Raw genomic sequence first — 23378 nt, 5'->3', positions numbered from 1 at the left:
GGTGAAGTGTCTTGCTCAGGACACAACGGACGTGACAAGGTTGGTACTACGTGGGATTTGAATCGGGTTGCGCACGGCCACTTTCCCACTGCGACACGCCGTCCAGTGTCTACATTAGCTATATTAGCCTACTATTAAAATGAGTTTAACGGTCATATATACAAACCGTAAGTGTTATAATGAAGACAACACATGATGTAAGTGTCTATATTAGCTATATTGGCCTACTATCAAAGGCTGACACAAAACTTTTCGACAGAAATGTTGTATTTTATTTGTTATTCTACAAATTTTTCCAACATCGGAAATCATTAGTAAAATGGAGGCTTCTCAAAAGATGAGATACTTTCTGGAAATTACTGTCTTAGAATGGCAAAAGGTGTTTATGTGTGTGTCCAAGTTTAGGGAAAATGCAGGCTGTCTTCTTTTAATGGATTTTTTTTTTTACAATCTTTGCAAGCTGGGTAATGTTTGCTGTGGTCTGGAACAACACGGCACACAAGCCAATATTACATACAGAGAATGTGTCATGAGGCATGAAAATATAAATTAAATACACAGAAGACATATGTAAGGAAATTAAATGAGCTCAAATAGACCTACAAGCGAGGCATAATGAGGCAATATGTACATAGCCTAAATAGCATGTTAGCATCGTTAGCTTACAGTCATAGATCGACCAAATATGCCTGTTAAGCAACAAAACAAAGCTCACCTTTGCATTAACGCACAGTATAAAATGTTTGGTGGACAAAATGAGGCAAAGAAGGAGCGGCATAAAACACGTCTTTCTGTGGCAGCATCGGAGAAACGCGGACATGTAAACAAACTGTGATGAGTTCAAGAATCGCTGAAATTAATAGGACAAAACGGTGCTCGCCCAGTACTCTCATCAATGAACAAAAACATTGGGACTTTTAACAATTAGGAAGGTTTGTGTCATGTTTGTTCTCCTACAGAACATATATTAAAACAAAAAATATATAATTTTTCTTCATCTTTTTCCAATTTCACACATCTCTGAAAGAGGTCCAGGGAGCCACTAGGGTGGTGCTAAAGAGCCGTGGGTTGCTGACCCCTTCCTTAACCGAATATCAGAACCCTTTTGATTACCACAACCATGGCAGTTGCGGCAGTACAGAGCGTTATTGTGGTCGGACATGAAAGCACCTAAAAGTATGGCGAGGCGACGCTACCACAACACAGTACATGAAGACGGAGCCGTTTTCCGTGTGGCTACACACCATATGGTCGCGGCGTCGACGCATGCTGACATCCCCAGCGAGATCTCCTTGGACACAGAGCCAAGCGCAAGCCGAGACATCCCTGACAGACGCAAAGAGGCGCGTGCCGAGGTCTCGTAACACGGTGTGACACACTGACCCGCGGGTTTAAGCGCCTCCTGTCATGTCTCGTTCTAAGTGTTCTCAGTGCCGGTCCCTGCCGGTATTAGTGTGTTGTCGGAGCCATCTGGCACAAAGTCGTTGAAGACAGGTGGGTTATGTTTCTCCGCTTGTTTATTACATCCGACCTGTCTCTAACACTCGACTCACGTTCTGACTCAAAATTACTTAGGAAGGGCTCTTGGTTTCAACTTAAAGGCTGGCACAGGATGACTGGGGGCAGTTGGTTCCCCCCTGACTCTGTTGTATGAAGTCAGCCTTCTTGGAAACCAGCCTGTTGGTCTGGAGTTCCAGACCTTTTAAGGTTGTCAGTATTTCAACTACTGTATCTTCAGGGACCCGTTGTCTCCACCGACCATGCACCCCCTTTGCAGTCTTTACCAGTCCTCTACCAGTTCAGCATGAACTCATGTCCATCCAGGTTCATATCCTCCGGTTCCACAGCAGTGGTGCGTCTACACTCCTCATCTGCTGCCAGAAGAGCTATGGATACTTCATCACACTACACGGTCTGTCTGTGTCTGTTTGTCTCTGTGTGTCTTTGGGAGAGTGGGCATGTTTTGGGCATAGGCTTGGCTCCAGCTCTCAGCCTGGCACAGCTGATCCCAGCACCCTAATCACCCACCTGCCTGCCATCAACTCATCATCTGCAGCCTACAAATGTTTGGACTTCACTCGGTGCGATAGCCAGATCGTTTCACCTTTCCAGATGCGGTAACGCTTCTCGCCCGTTTGTCCTAGAATTCTAGGACTTTTGAAAATCTTGCGAACCTGCCATTTTTGTGTTTTTGGGCTCCTCATCTTACCCCTGTTTTTTCCTCTGCCTTCAGTTCCCTACCTGCTGTGTGTGCCAGCCTCAGCCTTCTAGCCTCAGCCTGCTAGCCACAGCCTGCTAGCCTCAGCTTGTCTTTTCTGCATTTGGGTCCACCAGTTTTACCCACCGTGACACTATCATGCCAATTGCATTGTGTACCATATGTCCTGGCACGAAATCTGCTTTCAAACAACTCCGGCTAATTAGTGATTCCCAGAGCCCCAAAAAATAGTCTGCCGGCTGTAGAGCCTTTTTTCTATTCGGGCTCCAGTACTATGGAATAAAATAGTTAGAGATGCTACTTCAGTAGAAGCATTTAAGTCCCATCTTAAAACACATTTGTACACTCTAGCCTTTAAATAGACCCCCCTTTTTAGACCACTTGATCTGCCGTTTCTTTTCTTTTCTACTCTGCCCCCCTTTCCCTGGTGGAAGGGAGGGCACAGGTCCGGTGGCCATGGATGAAGTGCTGGCTGTCCAGAGTCAGGACCCGGGGTGGATTGCTCACCTGTGCATCGGTTGAGGACATCTCTGCAAGGCTGACCCATCTCCGCCAGGGATGGTCTCCTGCTGGCCCCACTATGGACTGAACTCTCATTATTATGTTGGATCCACTATGGACTGGACTTTCACAATATTATGTTAGACCCACTCAACGTCCATTGCTTTCGGTCTCCCCTAGGGGTTGATTGATTGAATTTTTCCAAACTTGTCCCACAGGGCTTTCTGCAGTTCACCTTTTACCTTCGCCCGCTTTGACTCACACTCCTTTGAGGTATTATCCAGATTTTCTTGTTGCACTTGGGTGAAGTTCAGGTTCTCCATCTTTGAGCTGTGTCAGAAGTTTGGCCTCGGCCTTGTCATTGGCTTCCATGGCTTTGTCAGCTGCTGTGATGAGTGTCTTGAAACGGTCTCTGAGATCCTCCTCAGACAAGTCATCGTGGTTCCTGGTGAGGCTGTTGACAGGCGGGTGAATGATGCTTTTGGAGTTTTTCTCGGTCATTACTAAAGAATATTATCCCATGTATGAAGCTTGGTTAGTCAAAGAGTCAAGCATGGTGGTGGTAGCATCATGGGGCTGCAATGGGCAGCCGTGGTTCATTTAGGCCAGGGGTCGGGAACTCAAAATGTTGAAAAAGCCATACTGGACTAGATCTGTCTGGAGCTGCACAAAAGTAAATGCCTTACATATTTTATAGACACTACTGAACAATTAAGATTTGTGCTGATATTGTATTCGATTAATAGTGGTAACAGCCAGATATGTCCGATATTGGGTTTTCCACCGATATCCGATATTGTCCAACTCTTAATTACCGATTCCGATAACAACTTTTTTTTTTTTTTTTTTAGACCAGTTGATCTGCCGTTTCTTTTCTTTTTCTCCTATGTCCCACTCTCCCTTGTGGAGGGGGTCCGGTCCGATCCGGTGGCCATGGATGACGTACTGGTTGTCCAGAGTCGGGACCCAGGATGGACCGCTCGTCCAGAGTCTGAACCCAGGATGGACCGCTTGCCTGTGTATCGGCTTGGGACATCCCTGCGCTGCTGATCCGCCTCCGCTTGGGATGGTTTCCTGCTGGCTCCGCTGTGAAGGGGACTCTCGCTGCTGTGTTGGACCCGCTTTGGACTGGACTCTTGCGGCTGTGTTGGATCCATTATGGATTGAACTTTCACAGTATCATGTTAGACCCGCTCGACATCCATTGCTATCGTCCTCTCCAAGGTTCTCATAGTCATCACTGTCACCGATGTCCCACTGGGTGTGAGTTTTTCCTTGCCCTTATGAGGGCCTACTGAGGATGTCGTAGTGGTTTGTGTTGTGGTTTGTGCAGCCCTTTGAGACACTAGTGATTTAGGGCTATATAAGTAAACATTGATTGATTGATTAAACTTATACCCATATATACGGTCGTGGAATTAACACATTATTACGCCTTTTTTTGTTGTGACGATTAAACCATGTAAAATGGTTTTACAAAATAAGAGAACAACTTCAACTCAAGTTATGGAAAAAAAGTGCCATATTTATTATTGAAGTCACAAAGTCCATTATTTTTCTTTAACATACCTCAATACAGCAAGCTTGGAATTTGGGACATGCTCTCTCTGAGATAATCCAGATACCCACTACAACTATTGGAAATACTATACTTTGACTTTCACAGAGTGCGTTATTTTTTATTTTTTTTAAACATGCCGCAAAACAACAGCTACATAAACAATGAAGGCACACAGCTTCAGTCCAGAGTATACCTGAGTAATAAAGTAAACAATAACATAGTCCTCCTTTAGTGCAAGCCTGCCTGGCATACTGTATAACAGAAAATAATAAACTGGGCTCAGTCTGCCCTGCTCTTACGTATTTGTATGAGTAACACAAATCTGCTGCAAGCTGGTGGTGAGTGCTTGAAGTGGCCTACCAGTCAGCCAGAGCTTCTGAAATGCTGCGTTAAGACAGGGCAGCTCAGTTCACTGCAAGTTTGAGCCATGCAGGGCTGACTAGCCACACCAAACTCCATCATAGCTTTTGCCGTATTGCGCGTGTTGTCCCTGACAATGTGAGCTTTACCCTGGGGTGGCTTTTGTTGTAGTTTTGTTTTTTCTCGGTGGGGTCTTTAAGCGACAACTGTTTCGCTGTTTGCTTTTCATCCATCTTCCACTTGTATTAATCGTGTACCTCCTTATGATTCTTGAAGAGGTTGGAGAGCAACTTGCTCGTATTAAAGGAAGTGGTATTGGTTCCTCCTAGCATAACCGACTTGTGGCAGTCATTGCAAATTGCCAGTTTTTTTATTTGTCGGACACACTTTAAAATAATCCCAAACCATAGACATGGTGATGTTAGTCAGTCACCGAACAAGCTTGCTTGTTAGCCACGGCTACAGCACCAGCAAACAACACACTCTGGTTGTGGTTATGCTGCGCTCGCGGTGGTCTGATGAGGTCTTTAAGCGTTGCCAGTAAACCTCTCATGCTGCTGTCGTCCACGCTTGTTAGAGATGCGCACTTTGCGGCCTCATCCGCGGAGTCCACGGGTAAACCGTGGGTCGGGCGGTTGACATGACGAAAAAATACATTTTAAATAGATTCGGGCGGGTGGCGGTTGAACCATCCGGAGATATTTGATATACATGGTCCTGAAATTGGTATCCTTTGACATTCAAAGTGCCATTTAAGACCCGTGTCATAAAGCGTAGAAGACAATAGGAGACGCTATTATTCTCTTGAATGACTGCCGGCAGTCACCCAGATATTAAATATTAGTGCGTGCTATGAAGCCATTGGTTTTGTCGCCTTCTACATTATACACGATCTGCTTGTCAGTCCAGCATCATGTTGTGTGTGGCTTCCGCGGCAACACGCACACGACTGCAAGGCATACTGGGTGACACAGAGTACACTAATGGTGGTGATATAAACAATTTTAACACTCTTAGTAATATGCGCAACGCTTTGAAGCCACACCAATTAAGAACGACAAACAGATTTCGGGAGAACATCCTCTCAGTAACACAACATCAACGCAACACAACAAATACCCAGAATCCTTTGTATTCATGACACTCCTGACTATTTTATACACCCCAAAAATCCCAAAGTACAAACCCCCCCCACAACTAGACAGTCCAAAAGAGAAGGGAGGGCGGAGGGAGGACCTGGTGGAGGGCTGAAAAGTCCTGCATCCTTGACTCCACCAAGGACACCACAGGCAGCGGCGGCGGGTGGGACGCCGCCACCACAAAAGTTTAGGCGGGCGGGCCCGCAGAGGCCACATCCGTGGCTGACGAGGACCAGGGCGCGTCCTGCGAGGAGGACGCCCTGGGTAGGGCCACCACCATAGCCGGCGTGGGGGTGGATGCACCCGCCAAGGAGGACGCCCGTGGTACGGCCACACCCGTGTAGATGGAAGTGCCCAGCGAGGTGGACAACCCGGGCACGGCCACACCCAGGACCGACGTGGAGGCAGATGCGCCTGGCGAGGAGGAAGACCTGACGCTTGGCGTGGACCTGGACCCCGAGTTGGACCTCGGCGCTGACCAGGACATCGACGTCGACCTGGACCCGGGTGTCGTCTTGGACTTGGACTTGGAGGCTGGCTTGGGCTTGGAGGCCGACTTGGAGGCCGGCTTGGGCTTGGAGGCCGACTTGGAGGCCGGCTTGGGCTTGGAGGCCGACTTGGAGGCCGGCTTGGGCTTGGAGGCCGACTTGGAGGCCGGCTTGGGCTTGGAGGCCGACTTGGAGAACGGCTTGGACTTTGACTTGGACTCGGAGGCCGGCTTGGACTTTGACTTGGACTCGGAGGCCGGCTTGGACTTTGACTTGGACTCGGAGGCCGGCTTGGACTTTGACTTGGACTCGGAGGCCGGCTTGCACCTGGACTTGGACTCGGAGGCTGGCTTGCACCTGGACTTGGACTCGGAGGCCGGCTTGCACCTTGACTTGGACTCGGAGGCCGGCTTGCACCTGGACTTGGACTCGGAGGCCGGCTTGCACCTGGACTTTGAGGTTGAGCCCGGTGTGGTGCCGGCGTGGGAGGTTGGCGTGGTGCCGGCGTGGGAGGTTGGCGTGGTGCCGGCGTGGGAGGTTGGCATGGTGCCGGCGTGGGAGGTTGGCGTGGTGCCGGTACTGGGATTAGCCTTAGCAGTGGGCTTGGCGTTGGAAGTTGACGTGGTGCTGGCACTGGGGCTAGCCTTGGACATGGACTTGTCATCGGGCTAGGTGCTAGCATTGGTGCAGGTGGCTCGTCTGTTGGTGCGGGCGGAGCCAGCGGCAAGGCAGGCAGCAACTTCAATGGAAGGAGGTCCGTCTGTGCCACTGACACGCCATCAGCCTCCCCCCCCCCCTCAGGAAGCAGATTCCAGATGCCAGATGGAGCTGGTGGGGGGGGGAATTTGTGCGCGCTTGGAGGCAGTCGAGGGCATGGGAGGGTGGGCGCTTGGAAGCCTGGGAGCTGGCCTTGTGCGTGTGCACCGCACGCGTCCCTCAGGCAGATTTACAGCAGGTGCCGGGGAGGAAAAGCCACATGGAAAGCACCTGGCAGTCGCTGCTGAGGGGAAAGTCCTGCACTCCTTTTGTGCACGCCCCTGCGCGGCGCCTGACTGCCGCTGGAGTCCTCTCCTCCTGGGTGGTGTGACGTCACCAAGCGGTGTGCAGCGCGCTGAGGGGAATGTCGGGGTGGCTTGAGACTGGGAGCGAAAGCGTTCCTCCGCGTCCGCTATCCTCGCCATGAATAGCTCCCAGGCCACCACTGCTTCGGCCGGGAGATCCTCTTCCGGCAGCTCAATGTCGTCCTCGCTCTCCCATGGACAAGAGTCTGCTAGGAGCTCCCGGAAGATTTCCATCTCTTCTTCCTCGGAGAGGAACACCTGCTCTGGCTGGGGCTGGAGGAGTGCGAAGTGGCCTTTGTTGGCTCGGCTCATTCTGTCATGCTTCGCGGCGCACTTGCTGCGCGGAGTTGCCACTTCATGGATGCACACACGACCCGTCAGCAGGATTGCAGGTAGGAATAAGTTTTAATATAATAAAACAAAAGAACACTGGTGCAAAAAGGGGAAAAACAAAGCGTGTGCCAATGCACGGAAAGCTAATGCTAAAATGTAGCAGGAAACAGAAAACATTAAACGACGTGCCACATGCACGTGAAGCTAAGGCGGAACTTAGCACAAAATAATCGAGGACAAAGGATACAAAACGTGACGTGTTGCGAAAAGCAAGTAATGAGCCGAGGACGAACTGAGGAATCAGGTGGACTTAAATACACAAATAATAATCAAAAACAGGTGTGTGACAGGAGCCCGTCAGGAGGAGCACACTACGTTGCCATGGTGACTAAACAAACGGGGAAGTGCTCAAACACAACGAATCGACAGAGTCCAGAACTAAACATGAACAAACACATATAAACGGCAAAACAATAAACGATCCGCTTAGCGGATTGTGACACTAATATTTGTATCATAAGTGAAGAAGTTGCATACAAAATTGATTTTAATTGTCCTGAGAACAGACTTCAAATACTAACATTTTTTTGCAGACACTATCAGTTCTGGTATATCTGGCAGTTATTCTCTGGATGAGTCATATTTTTGCCTACACATGCCTGGTTACCAGCCTCAACAAAAACATCAACAACAGCGTCTTGCTGCTCCGTAGCAAAATGGTGTGGGTTTGCATTGCAAAAAAGAAACTGACTGCACTATCAGAGTGAAAGCATGACTCACACAACCCGCAACTGCAGGGTCATGTTTGTGACTTAATTCTACAAGAAAAACCCACCCTGTAGTTTCCGTTGGTTTACTTCATTTGCATGCTCTTAGTTGTTAATAGCATGGACCTCAGTTCGGGCTGGCATGGCGTTTAAAACCTGAAGGTTACTACCTTTGTCAGCTGTTTGTGTTGTCGCCCTAACCGGGTCGTTCTTCTTCATGGGAGAAGGTCGAATCCGTACCTAAGTTCTATTTATTGCAGCGCTTTAAGACCTTCTTTCATCTTCTACTTAACACCTTCCATGCTTCCTTGGGGGAACAGAGGCAAGATAATTGAATGGACTCAAGGGATTTTACATCGGCGGGATGTGTGGCGATATTCATTTACAGGCGAATTAAGGAGGCACGTGCGTGTATTCCACACCGATACTGTATGTCTAATAACAAAAGATGATCTGGACGGACATCGCAGTCCACTCGGCTGCCCTTCTCCGCTTGAATCCGAAGCTTAAAGGGGCTTTTTGCAACCTGCTCACGTTTAAACCTTGTGTGGAATCATCTGTATGTGCAAGTTAAAGCTCTACTATGCAAAGCGAAAGCCATTTATCAACAACATCCAGAAAATGGCGCCGGCTTCTCTGGGCCCGGGATCATCTAAGATGGACCGATGCAAAGTGGAAAAGTGTTCTGTGTTCTAATGAGTCCACATTCAAAATTGTTTTTGGAAATATTCAACATCGTGTCATCCGGACCAAAGGGAAGCGAACCATCCAGACTGTTATCGACGCAAAGTTCAAAAGCCAGCATCTGTGATGGTATGGGGGTGCATTAGTGCCCAAGGCATGGGTAACTTACACATCTGTGAAGGCACCATTAATGCTGAAAGGTACACACAGGTCTTGGAATAACATATGCCGCCATCTAAGCGCCGTGTTTTTCATGGACGCCCCTGCCTATTTCAGCAAGACAATGCCAAGCCACATGCAGCACGTGTTACAACAGCGTGCCTGCAGTCCAGACCTGTCTCCCATCGAAAATGTGTGGCGCATTATGAAGCGTAAAATACGACTCCTGAACGACTGAAGCTCTACATAAAAAAAGAATGGGAAATAATTCCACTTTCAAAGCTTCAACAATTAGTTTCCTCAGTTCCCAAACGTTTATTGAGTGTTGTTAAAAGAAAAGGTGATGTAACACAGTGGTGAACATGCCCTTTCCCAACTACTTTGGCACATGTTGCAGCCATGAAATTCTAAGTTAATTATTATTTGTAAAAAAAAAACTCATATGGAAAACAAGGTTTGTACATTTAATGGAGAGTAACTTCTAGTTAAGTGTACTACATTTTCCAAGTAGTTTGCCCATTGCTGCAAATCGCTATCATTCGCCGCCAACAAAACAATCTAATGTGTCTTAAGTGGGGCGTGGTTTGCGGGCTGAATGTCGCAAAAGGGGCGGGGTATAATGCCAACAAGCCATTAGAAAATGTTAGCACCCTCCTGGCAGCCGAGTAAAAGTTACAAACATGACCTTATAAGGAAGGAAAGTAAACATTTCGATAAACACTTAAGAGTCATAATCAAGCTTTGGCATTTTTTTTTTTGTTAGCGTGCCAAACTTGGTGGTGTGATAACTAAGGGGCGGAGCTTGACAGAGGTTGGTCCACAGTGCGGATGGCATGCCGAGAATACAAAACATTCCATCTTCTTAAACAAAGAAATAGGCCTGGGCTCTCCCTAATTCAGCCTTAAGGTGAGTTGCATTTTTCATGCACTTATTTTTGTATATGCCACACGTGAAAGGCCAGTTCGTAAAACTCATGCCAACAAAACCGATCCGTGTGGTTTAGAAGATTGGGATTAATTACCGTATGAACAACCACAAAAACATGTGCCGGGAAGAAACGTTGTCATGTTCATGAGCAGGTTACCACATGGTTAAGCAACCGGTTTTTAATTTGTAAAAATAAAGGTGAAGCTATAAGACTGAAACACCCTCAAGAGGAGGTGCTTCAAGAGATGGCTAGCTAGCCGTTAACGTCCATCCGCAGTCAGTCCGTGTTTTAGCTACTTCTAAATCACTAATCCCCGCCTCTGGCGACAAATAAAGTAAGTTTCTTACAAGTATTATCCCTGCAGGACGAGGAATAGCTAAACATGCTTCGCTACACACCGTAGGAGGATAAAATAGCTCACCGCTAACAAAAGCTGATGCTCCTGGATGTAAACAAACGCCATGACATCGACTGTAATGATACCAAGTACAATAGCGTACACATCAGTGTTTTTTATCCTCACAGCATCTCTTTGGAGCCTATCTCAGCAGCATTCGGGCGGAAGGCGGTGTACACCCTTGACAAGTTGCCACCTCATTACAGGGCAGATAGAACATGTTGAAATGGAAAACAAGCAGATATTAACAGTAAAAAAAAAACAAGTACATTAATAATCTATTTTTACAGCTTGTCCCTCATAATTTTGATAAAATAATAGAATGATAAATGACACAATATTTGACCCCATATGTCAGCGCCCTTGTTTGGAGCCCTTGTTTGTTTACTTACTACTAAAAGAAAAGTTGTCCAGTATGTTCAGTATTTTATTAAATGACTAAGTTGTTCTTGGATTGCAATAACAAAAACATATGTTTAATGTATTGTAAGATTTTTGGTTAAGAAAAGTATTGAAAATATCGGAATGCATTTTGGTTCCGGTACCAAAATATTGGTATGGCGACAACTAGAGATGTCCGATAATATTGGACTGCCGATATTATCGGCTGATGAATGCTTTAAAATGTAAAATCAGAAATTATCGGTATCGGTCTCAAAATTATCGGTATCGGTTTCAAAAAGTAAAATTCATGACTTTTTAAAACGCCGCCGTACGAAGTGGTACACGGACATAGGGAGATGAACAGAGCGCCAATAAATCTTAAAGGCACTGCCTATGCATACCGGCCCAATCACCTAATATCTACGGCTTTTCACACACACAAGTGAATGCAAGGCATACTTGGTCAACAGCCATACAGGTCACACTGAGGGTGGCCGTATAAACAACTTTAAAGGCCTACTGAAACCCACCACTACCGACCACGCAGTCTGATAGTTTGTATATCAATGATGAAATATTAACATTGCAAAACATGCCAATACGGCCGGTTTAGTTTACTAAATTACAATTTTTAATTTCCCGCAGAGTTTCTTGTTGAAAACGTCGCGGAATGATGACGCGTATTATGACGCGTGTTTGTGACGTCTCGGGTTGGAGGGGACATATTAGCCCAGCACCACTTACGGCTAAAAGTCGTCTCTTTTCATCGCATAATTACACAGCAATTTGGACATCTGTGTTGCTGAATCTTTTGCAATTTGTTCAATTAGTAATGGAGACTATAAAGAAGAATGCTGTTGGTGGAAAGCGGTGGATTGTAGCTGCCTTTAGCACCGAAACACAGCCTGTGTTTCTTTGTTTGTTGTGAAGCTTTAACACGGAGCGGTCAGGCGAACATGTTTCTCTACGTCAACCAGCAAGTTTTTGTGATATTAAGTCGGCTCTTACTGTAGACTTCAGCGGATTATGGGACTTCCTCCTGCAGCTCAAAAAGGCAGCTGTGATTTTGGCTCCTCCATTGACTTCTCTGAGAGACACTGGCGTTCACCGCAGCCATCTGACTTTCAGGTATGACTTTACAATCTCACTAAAACACTATTAACACAATAAGCAGATAAGGGATCTTCCAGAATTATCCTAGTAAATGTGACTAATTACATCTGAAACGGTCCCACTTCCGCCGCCTGGAGCCGTTGCCTTTTTCTTTCCACATCCACAAATATTTCATCCTCGCTCAAATTAATGGGGAAATTGTCGCTTTCTCGGTCCGAATAGCTTTTGCTGCTGGAGGCTCACATTATAAACAATGTGAGGATGTGAGGAGCCCATGCAAAGGTGACGTCACGTGTCACGCGCACATCGTCTGCTATTTTTTTATTAGCGACCAAAAGTTGCTAACTTAGCTTTACGGTGGCAGAGGGGTTAGTGCGTCTGCCTCACAATACAAAGTTCCTGCAGTCCTGGGTTCAAATCCAGGCTCGGGATCTTTCTGTGTGGAGTTTGCATGTTCTCCCCGTGAATGCGTGGGTTCCCTCCGGGTACTCCGGCTTCCTCCCACTTCCAAAGACATGCACCTGGGGATAGGTTGATTGGCAACACTAAATTGGCCCTAGTGTGTGAATGTGAGTGTGAATGTTGTCTGTCTATCTGTGTTGGCCCTGCGATGAGGTGGCGACTTGTCCAGGGTGTACCCCGCCTTCCGCCCGATTTTAGCTGAGATAGGTGCCAGCGCTCTCCGCCACCCCAAAAGGGAATAAGCGGTAGAAAATGGATGGAAGTTGCGAACTTTATCGTCGATGTTCTCCACTAAATCCTTTCAGCAAAAATATGGCAATATCGCGAAATTATCAAGTATGACAAATAGAACGGACCTGTTATCACTGTTTAAATAAGAAAATCTCATTTCAGTAGGCCTTTAGCACTGTTACAAATACGTGAACCCCCACCAAACAAGAATGACAAACACATTTCAGCAGAGCATCTGCACCGTAACACAACATAAACACAACAGAACAAACACCTGGAATCCCTTGCAGCTCTAACTCTTCCGGGACATTACAATGTACACCCCCCGCTACCCTTACCTTGCCCACCTCAACCTCCTCATGCGCTATCGTTAATTCCACGACTGTATATATCGGTATCGGTTGATGTCGGTATCGGTAATTAAGAGTTAGACAATATCGGACATCTCTAGCGAAAACCCTCTATTTTAACAATGTAGGTGTGTGGAGATATATATTTAGTATACTTTAATAATTGCAGTGTACTCACTTTTGTAAGATACTGAGACGCGGATGCAGAGAGAGGCTGACAAGGAAATGGTTTCTCTTCTCAATTTCTGCTGAGTGAGACACTTTTTTTTTTTTTTAAATAAGTCCCCCTTTCCCGTCCCAGACTCCCGTCTCAGCCATAACATACCCTTCCCCCCTCCCTGTGAACAGACGTAGGGAGTTGAAAAAAAAACAAGCTATGTTGTCATCCCCAGCTTTTTATTTTTTTGTATTTTTTTTTATCTGCTTCCTGTTTGGCTTCCTCTCTGTGTCTGAGCCCAGCAGGAGCCTCGGGAAACACCTACTGTTCAGCTCCCAGGGAGAAGCGGGGGCCGGGGTCCTAATCGAAACGCCTTATATGGGCATTAACGAGGGGCAGGCAGGCAGGCTCCCACCTCTCAGACAGGGCGGAGCATTTAGATAGGAGAGAGCTGGAAAGGGAAAATGAAAAAGAAAGCCTTGGTCCGACTTGGGAAACCCCTCAGTCATGACCAGACCCAGACCGTTTGTCCGATGTAAAATCCCAACCCCCGCTTTAAACCCACCGCCTGTGACGGACATTATGGAACAACACTATGGTCGAACGAAACTTATTTTTAGCCAATGTCAAACTGTAAAGTTAGAATAACTCATAACCCCCCCATCCCCTTTTTGAGTTGTGTTTTTTTCTGCCAAAGTTTGTCCTTTTTTTCTGGTTGCTATAGGCGGTTTCTATGACGACGAGTAATGGTTATCAACAGTGGTGTGAGAACAGGAAGTGGTGTCACCGTTTGTGGTGCAACGGCTCCGATAGTACAAAGAATTGTTCGTCTCCCGCTGAGGAAGATTATGTGTATATCACTTATGTTTTTTTGTCAGTTTATAGTCCAGAGGTGAGCAACACAAACGTGTTGAAAGAGCCATATTGGACCAACAATTTAAAATAAAAAATCTGTCTGTAAAATTAAAAGCCTTATACAGCTTATAATGAGGGCCACACATTATGTAAGTGTCTAAATGAGCTATATTAGCCTACTATCAAAATGACTTTAAACGTCTTATATAAGTGTTATAATGAAGACAACACATGATGTAAGTGTCTATATTAGCTATATTAGCCTACTATCAAAATGACTTTAAAAGTATTACATAAGTTTTATAATGAACACAACACATGATGTGTCTATATTAGTTATATTAGCCTACTATCAAAATGACTTTAAAAGACCTATATATGTGTGAAGACAACACATAATGTGTCTATATTAGCTATAATAGCCTACTATCAAAATGACTTTAAAAGTCTTATATAAGTGTTATAATGAAAGCAACACATGATGTAGGTGTCTATATTAGCTCTATTAGCCTACTATCAAAATGACATTAAAAGTCTTATATAAGTGTTATAATGAAGACAACCCATGATGTAAGTGTCTATATTAGCTATATTAGCTTACTATCAAATTTACTTTAAAAGTCTTATGTAAGTGTTATAATGAAGTCGTCACATGATGTAAGTGTTTATATCAGTTATATTAGCCTACTATCAAAATTGACTTTAAAAGTCTTATATAAGTGTTATAATGAAGACAACACATGATGTAAGTGTTTATCTTAGCTATATTAGCCTACTATCAAAATTGACTTTAAAAGTCTTATATAAGTGTTATAATGAAGACAACACATGATGTAAGTGTTTATATTAGTTATATTAGCCTACTATCAAAATGACTTTAAAAGTCTTGTATACGTGTTATAATGAAGACAACACATGATGTAATGAGGCATAATGATGTAATATGTACATACAACTAGCCTAAATAACACGTTAGCATCGATTTGCTTGCATTAATGGATTGACCAAATATGCCTAAAAGTACTCCAAGAAGTCAAAATCCTCAACCAAGCTCACCTTTCTGCATTCACGCACAGCAGAAAATGTTTGGTGGACAAAATGAGACAAAGAAGCCTTGGCATAAAACACGTCTTTCTGTGGCAGCATAGGAGAACGTTGTAGACGTAAGCAAACTACGGTGAGTTCAAGAACCGCTGAAATTAGTAGGACAAAACGGTGCTCGCCAAGTACAGGTGCTGTTCATATTATTCATATTACATGAAAAAGTTGATTTATTTCAGTAATTATATTCAGAACGTGAAACTTACATATTATATCAATTCATTACACACATAAAGATATATTTGAAATGTTTATTTCTTTAAATTTTGATGATTAGTACTGAAAATTACTGAAAATCCCAAATTCAGTATCTCAGAAAATTAGAATATTAGTTACGACTAGTACCAAAAAATATTTTTTAGAAATGTGGACCAACTGAAAAGTATGAACATGGAAAGTTTCAGCATGTACGGCAATCAATACTTAGTTGCAGCTCCTTTTGCCTGAATTGCTGCAGCAATACGGCGTGGCATGGAGTCAAAAAACACTTGAAATGTATCAGTCTGTTTGGACTGAATGTATACATTCTACAGGTTTGACTTTCTAAATGGAATCAATGAAATAAATAAACTTTTTCATGATATTCTAATAATATGAGCAGCACCTGTAATCTCATCAGTAAACAGTGGGATTACTAACAATATATGTATATATATATATATATATATATATATATATATATATATATATATATATATATATATATATATATATATATACATATATATATATATATATATATAGTTTATTAAAAGTGTAGTTTTTTAATAAGATAGAGAATACAATCAATTCTTCATGTTTACGTTAGGCCCTTTTCCAGGAACTTTCCAGTAAAGATCCTCTGTGTTTCCACCAAAAACTACCCGTGTAGATTTAGTTCTTCGGGAACATTTCGGAGTTCCTCTTAGCTAGGTGGGACTTTTTGAAGATATCCGGAACCTTTTCGGGGGCGGGCTGTGGTTTCGAACACTGATTGGTTGAACAGAGTTGGGGGCCTTCCTAAAACTTCTCTTTCAAGCACGTCATCAGAACATGTGAGGCGACGTATTTATGTCATTTTTCTTTAATTATTCATACAACAATAAAATTGACAACAGAAAGAAAGAAAAACGAAAGAATAACAAAAGGAACTTTCGAAATCCAGGAACTTTTGTTGGGCGTCTGTGTGCTGAAGAACGCTGATCAGTGGAACTATTTTGCAGTGTTTTTACTCAGCATTAGTCTTTAAACTATATTAACTTTATTGTTGTTTATTATTTTTACAAATTTCATTTTTTATATGCGAAGCTACAAGAAGTGAACATACTCTTTTAAACGTATATATGGAGGACTGTGAACCCGGACTCAAAGTAACAACCTCAGCTGCTTACTACGCATAAATGTGAAATGAAGGAGGTAGCACACGAGTGCAACGAAGGTAAATAACATCAAATATTAACTATTTATTTTGTTACGTGTTGTTAAAGTAGTCAGTGACACTGCATTTGTGTAGTAGTTAGCTTCAACCCAAGTGGACAGAATGCTAATGCTAAAGCCGATGTGTTCGTGTTGTTGGTGTGACATAAACACTGACTTTTTATTATTTACATATTGTTATTTACAGATAAACACTGACTTTTTAATATTTACATATTGTTATTTACAGATAAACACTGACATGTATTATTTATATATTGTTATTTACAGATAAACACTGACATTAATTATTTATATATTTTTATTTAGAGATAAACACTGGCAATTATTATGTATATATTGTTATTTATAAATAAACACTGACATTGATATATTGTTATGTACAGATATACACTGACATGTATTAATTATATATTGTTACTTACAGATGGACACTGATATTTGTTATTTATATATTGTATTTACAGAAAAACACTGACATATATTATTTATATATTGTTGTTTACAGATAAACCCTGACGTGTATTACTGTTATATTGTTATTTACAGATAAGCACTGACATGTATTGTTGATATATTGTTATTTACAGATAAACACTGACATTTATATATTGTTATGTACAAATAAAAACAGACGTGTGTATATATATATATATATATATATATATATTGTTATTTACAGATAGACACTGATATTTGTTATTTATATATTTTTATTCATAGAAACACTGACATGTATTATTGTTATATTGTTATTTACAGATGAATACCGACATTTATTACTTACAAATTGATGTTTACCAGATAAACACTAACATGTAGTATTGTATATATTGATATTTACAGATAAACACTGACATTTATTTTTGATATATTTTTATTTACAGATAAACACTGACATGTATTATTACATATTGGTTTTTACAGATAAACACTAACATATATTGTTGATAAATTATTATTTACAGATAAACTCTGACACGTATTATTGAAATATTGTTATATACATATAAACACTGACATTTATTCTGCATATATTGTTATTTACAGATAAACACTGACATGTGTTATTTATATATTGTTATTTGCAGATAAACACTGACATTTGTAAATTGTTATTTACAGATAAAAACAGACATGTATTATTTATATTTTGTTATTTACAGAAAAGCACTGACGTGTGTTATTGTTATATTTTTATTCACAGATAAACACTGACCTTTATTATTTCCATATTGTTATTAACAGATAAAAACTGACATGTATTATTTATATATTGTTATTTACAGATAGACACTGACATTTGGTATTCATTCATTGTTATTTACAGAGAAACACTGACATGTATTATTTATATATTGTTTTTTACAGATAGACACTGACATTTGTTATTTATTTATTGTTATTTACAGAGAAACACTGACATGTATTATTGTTATAATATTATTTACAGACTAACCTTGACATGTATTGTTTGTATATTATTATTTACAGATAAATACTCACATTTATTATTTACATATTGTTACTTACTGAGAGGCCGACTCTCCGACTGTTGGACATTGCGAACAAAAAATATCTTGACTTTTCATGAACGATTCGATACACTTTGTTTAATCAATCATATCGTTTTGTATAGTATTGCTTCCTGTTTCATTAACTTAAATACCCGCTACCTAATATTGTCTGTTTATTTACATGGTATCAGTGTAGAACTCCTTACGTCATCAGGCTGGCTTGTATAAACTACTCTGAACTATGAAATGTGGTGGAAACACAAACCACACACTTCAACAGGAACCTTTGGCAGAAAAACAGGCCCAGAGTATAATATTACCACCACCATGCTTGACAGTAGGTGTGGTGTTCCTGGAATTAAAAGCCTCACCTTTCCTCCTCCATACATATTGCTGGGTATTGTGGCCAAACAGCTCAATTGTTGTTTCATCTGACCACAGAAGGTCTTATCTGTGTCCATGTGATGTCAGATGAAACAATAATTGAGTACAAGAGGTGTGCCAAACTGAGTAAATACCGTGCAAAGGTTGTGCTGCCTTGGAGGAGGTCTGTCTTAAAAGGTAACATTATCACAATTTCAGAAGGGTTAAAACCAATAAAAATCAGTTCCCAGTGGCTTATTTTATTTTTCAAAGTTTTTTTCAAAATTTTACCCATCATGGAATATCCCGAAAAAAGCCTTTAAAGTGCCTGATTTTCGCTATCTTTAAATCCATCGTCCATTTTCCTGTGACGTCATCCAGTGATGCCAACAGCAAGATATAGCGACATTAGCTCGGATTCAGACTCAGATTTCAGCGGCTTAAGCGATTCAAAAGAATACGCCTGTATTGAAACGGATGGTTGGAGTGGGGAGGCAGATAGCGAAAACGAAATTTAAGAAGAAACTGAAGCTATTGAGCAAATAGCTACTGAAGCTATTCGGCTATCGCCTTCCAACCAACGATTGAGTGTCGCAGGGTATCCATACATCTCTGTCTGTCGTAGCATCGCCGGTAAAATGTGCAGGAACAACTTAAATCCGTCGATTGGTAAGTGTTTGTTTGGCATTAAATGTGGGTGGTGTGAAGGGCTGGATGCAAATATAGCTACAAATGTACATACAGCTAGCCTAAATAGCATGTTAGCATCGATTAGCTGGCAGTCATGCTGTGACCAAATATGTCTGATTAGCACATAAGTCAATAACATCAACAAAACTCACATTTGTGATTTCGTTGACTTTATCGTTGCATCTGCTTTGAGTGTCTCAGGGTATCCATACGTCTCTGTGCCATGTCTGTCGTAGCATCGCAGGTAAAATGTGCAGACCAGGGACTTTCGGATCTTTTGACACTGGAGCAACTTAAATACATCGCTTGGTAAGTGTTTGTTTGGCATTAAATGTGGGTGGAGGGAAAGGCTGGTTGCAAATATAGCTACAAATGAGGCATAACGATGCAATATGTTTATACAGCTAGCCTAAATAGCATGTCGTGCTAATCGATGCACACTCCACGTAAGTCAACTTGAATCCGTCCCTGATCGTGTTGTTACATCCTCCGACAACACACCGACGAGGCATGATGTCTCCAAGGTACGGAAAACAGTAGAAAAAACTGAAAATAACAGAGCTGATTTGACTCGATGTTTGTAATGTGTTTGAGAAAATGGCGGATTGACTACCTATGTGACGTCATTGCCGTGAGAGCGAATAATAGAAATGCGTTTAATTCGCCAAAATTCACCCATTTAGAGTTCGGAAATCGGTTAAAAAAAATATGGTCTTTTTTCTGCAACATCAAGGTATATATTGACACTTACATACAGTAGATCTGGTGATAATGTTCCCCTTTAAAACATCAAATTGTTTTGTCTCTCAGTCTCTAACTTGTGTATTCTCACTTCCTCCTGCAATCATTGACCGTTACAAACAGGCTACAGTAGCACCGTGACATCACCCCCCCCCCATCATCCTTATTGGGCTTAAATTGAAGGGGAAAAATGTGTGCTAAAGGATTGGCTGTGCAGGATGTCATACCACCCGGCCGTCACGCTTTCTAAAGAGGGCGCATGACGTCGCGCGCCGCGTCTATATTTGGTGTTAAAGTCAACACAAACGGTCGTCAATGACGCCGTTGATGCAGCCGCGGGACGTACAAGAGGTCCATTCACCGACCCAAGGAACTCCTTTCATCGCCATCCGAGGTGAGCGGGCTGGGCGGCGGCGGATCAGACGGCCCTAAACACACCTGGTGGAAGCCGGAGGAGATGTTTGCTTCACCATCTGTGCTCTGCCCTTCTGAGGAATGCACCTCCATGTTTGCTTTGTGGATTTAACGAAAATTAAAGCTTGGACAAACCCCGTTTCCATATGAGTTGGGAAATTGTGTTAGATGTAAATATAAACAGAATACAATGATTTGCAAATAATTTTCAACCCCTATTCAGTTGAATGCACTACAAAGACAAGATATTTGATGTTCAAACTCATAAACTTTATTTTTTATTTTGCAAATAATAATTAACTTAGAATTTCATAGCTGCAACACTTGCCAAAGTAGTTGGGAAAGGGCATGTTCACCACTGTGTTACATCACCTTTCCTTTTAACAACACTCAATTAACATTTGGGAACTGAGAAAACTAATTGTTGAAGCTTTGAAAGTGGAATTCTTTCCCATTCTTTTTTTATGTAGAGCTTCAGTCGTTCAACTTCATAATGCGGCACGCATTTTCGATGGGAGACAGGTCTGGACTGCAGGCGGGGCAGGAAAGTACCCGCACTCTTTTTTTATGAAGTCACGCTGTTGTAACACGTCCTGAATGTGGCTTGGCATTGTCTTGCTGAAATAAGCTGAGCTGAAAAAGATGGCAGCATATGTTGTTCCAAAGCCTGTGTGTACCTCTCAGCATTAATGGTGCCTTCACAGATGTGTAAGTTACCCATGCCTTGGGCACTAATGCACCCCCATACCATCACAAATGCTGGCCTTTGAACTTTGCGTCGATAACAGTCTGGATGGTTCGCTTCCCTTTGGTCCGGATGACACGATGTCGAATATTTCCAAAAACAATGTGAAATGTGAACTCGTCAGACCACAGAACACTTTTCTACTTTGCATCAGTCCATCTTAACAACATCCAGAAAAACCGGCGGTTTTTCTGGATGTTTTTGATAAATGGCTTTCACTTTGCATAGTAAAGCTTTAACTTGCACTGACAGATGTAGCGACAAACTGTATTTAGTGACAGTGGTTTTCTGAAGTATTCCTGAGCCCATGTGGTGATATCCTTTAGAGATTGATGTCGGTTTTTGATACTGAGAGAAGGTCATGGTCATTCAATGTTGGCTTCCGGCCATGCCGCTTACGTGGAGAGATTTTTCCAGATTCTCTGAACTTGTTGATGATATTATGGACAGTAGATGTTGAAATCCCTAAATTTCTTGCAATTGCACTTTGAGAAACGTTGTTCTTAAACTGTTTGACTATTTGCTCACGCAGTTGTGGACAAAGGGGTGTACCTCGCCCCATCCTTTCTTGTGAAAGACCGAGCATTTTTTTTGGGAAGCTGTTTTTATACCCAATCATGGCACCCACCTGTTCCCAATTAGCCTGCACACCTGTGGGATGTTCCAAATAAGTTGTCTTTGTAGCATATTTAACTGAATATGGGTCAACACAATTTCCCAACTCATATGGAAACGGGGTTTGTGTTAATTTATTAATGAATTCAAATGTTTTTTTTTCTTAAAAGTGGAAATCCTTACTACTGGGTCTCATTCTCATCTTGTTTTTCTTTCGGGAGGGGATATATGGTAGCATCGGCTGCCCGTGAGGAAGGAGGCCCGGGGGCCCCGTAATTTGTTATTTTTCCACTGATGACCTCACTTGAACAATATGGCTCTTTTTTATTTTGGTCCTAAACTCGATTCCCCCCCCCCACCGTCTACAGCCCCTTCCTAAAGTCTATTTTAAGGTACACTTTTCCAAACACGTAGGCACATTCTGTTGTGGGCCGGGACTCTAATCATGCGGGGGTTTTGGTGCCCCGGGGCGGACAAAGGGGAGTCAGTTTGAGACGTGTTTGAGTGTCGCCCCGGGATTAGCCGCGTAAGGCGAAGACACGACAGCAGGTCAGCAGCTCGGATTTGAATCGCCTTACGTTTGAAGAGACGGAGCACGTCTAAAAAATGTGGGTCAAACGGAAGACGTTGAACAATCCTAAATCTAATTGGATCATTGAAGCCAATTAGGCAGCAATTTATGTTATTGAATTCTAGAAATGTGATTAAATGTTTGAACATTGGGACCCCATGGTCACCCAGATGAATAAAATGTCACCAACAAGTTATCGTATGTTTTTTTTTTGGACCTGAAAATAACCCTGGCAGTCATTTCCAAGATAAAAAATACTTTTTTTTACAGTAGAAACATAACTAGTACTTTTCATTGCCAGACTCTGGGTGTGACTTCATCAACTTCATTGACCTAGTTGTCTTCCAGTCCACAGGGGGCCACTCGAATATTAACACGGATTTAGTAATGTTGGTTTTGATCATATTCAATAATTATATCTAACCTGCTTACTCTTTAACAAGGATACACCTTGTCAAATTTGTTAATCACAAAACTTAGCTCAAAAATAAGTACCGATCAAATATAATGCGAATGAAAAAAAAAAACCCTGATAAAAACTGATGAAAAATAAGTTTACATAAAATTAGTCAGTGCTAAAGGAATTCCATTTTAACTAATTTTATAATAGATAGTAAAATGTGTTCTCAGAGCATTCAATCGATCAGGACTGGACTGTTTGGTTTGTCTTTGAAGATGTTTCGCTTCTCATCTGAGTAAGCTTCATCAGTTCATGCTCATAGACTTAGCTTGGTCAGATTTAGTCTTAGACTTAGATTGGTCAGATCTAGTATTAGATTTATATTGGCCAGAACTAGTCTTAGAATCAGATTGGTCATATCAAGTCATATACTTAGATTGGTCTGATCTAGTCTTACTTAGATTGGTCAGATCTAGTCTGAGACTTAGATTGGTCAGATCTAGTTTGAGACTTAGATTGGTCAGATCTAGTCAGTCCTATACTTAGATTGGTCCGATGTAGTCCAAGATGCTGATTAGTCAAATCTAGTCAGTCCTATACTTAGATTGGTCAGATCTAGTTTGAGACTTATATTGGTCAGATCTAGTCTGAAACTT

General features: G+C 42.3%; 1 protein-coding gene and 1 long non-coding RNA gene across 4 annotated transcripts in view; one reads left to right on the top strand and one right to left on the bottom strand.

Annotated features, from left to right (window-relative positions):
* The window catches only part of LOC133552825 (uncharacterized), a 78325-nt gene that overhangs the window by 36381 nt on the left and 18566 nt on the right, over positions 1-23378 (bottom strand). Inside the window, exon 3 of one of the 2 annotated variants that reach the window (XR_009806776.1) lies at positions 20711-21024. The exons of the other annotated variant lie outside the window; for it this stretch is intronic. This is a non-coding gene — a long non-coding RNA (uncharacterized LOC133552825). Of the gene's footprint in view, positions 1-20710; positions 21025-23378 lie in introns of those variants that run through there. 2 annotated transcript variants of the gene reach the window in all.
* LOC133552824 (uncharacterized) overlaps positions 7236-23378 on the top strand; it is a 40751-nt gene continuing 24608 nt past the window's right edge. For both annotated transcript variants that reach the window (XM_061900332.1, XM_061900334.1), the window contains exon 1: positions 7236-7720. In XM_061900332.1, the coding sequence (XP_061756316.1) occupies positions 7447-7720 (274 nt within the window). In that variant the 5' untranslated portion in view covers positions 7236-7446. The remainder of the gene's footprint in view (positions 7721-23378) is intronic.

The sequence above is a fragment of the Nerophis ophidion genome, linkage group LG05 (genome assembly GCF_033978795.1).
Source record: "Nerophis ophidion isolate RoL-2023_Sa linkage group LG05, RoL_Noph_v1.0, whole genome shotgun sequence".
NCBI lineage: Eukaryota > Metazoa > Chordata > Actinopteri > Syngnathiformes > Syngnathidae > Nerophis > Nerophis ophidion.
Note: the sequence above shows the minus strand (reverse complement) of the source record. Positions and strands in the feature narration are given on the sequence as shown.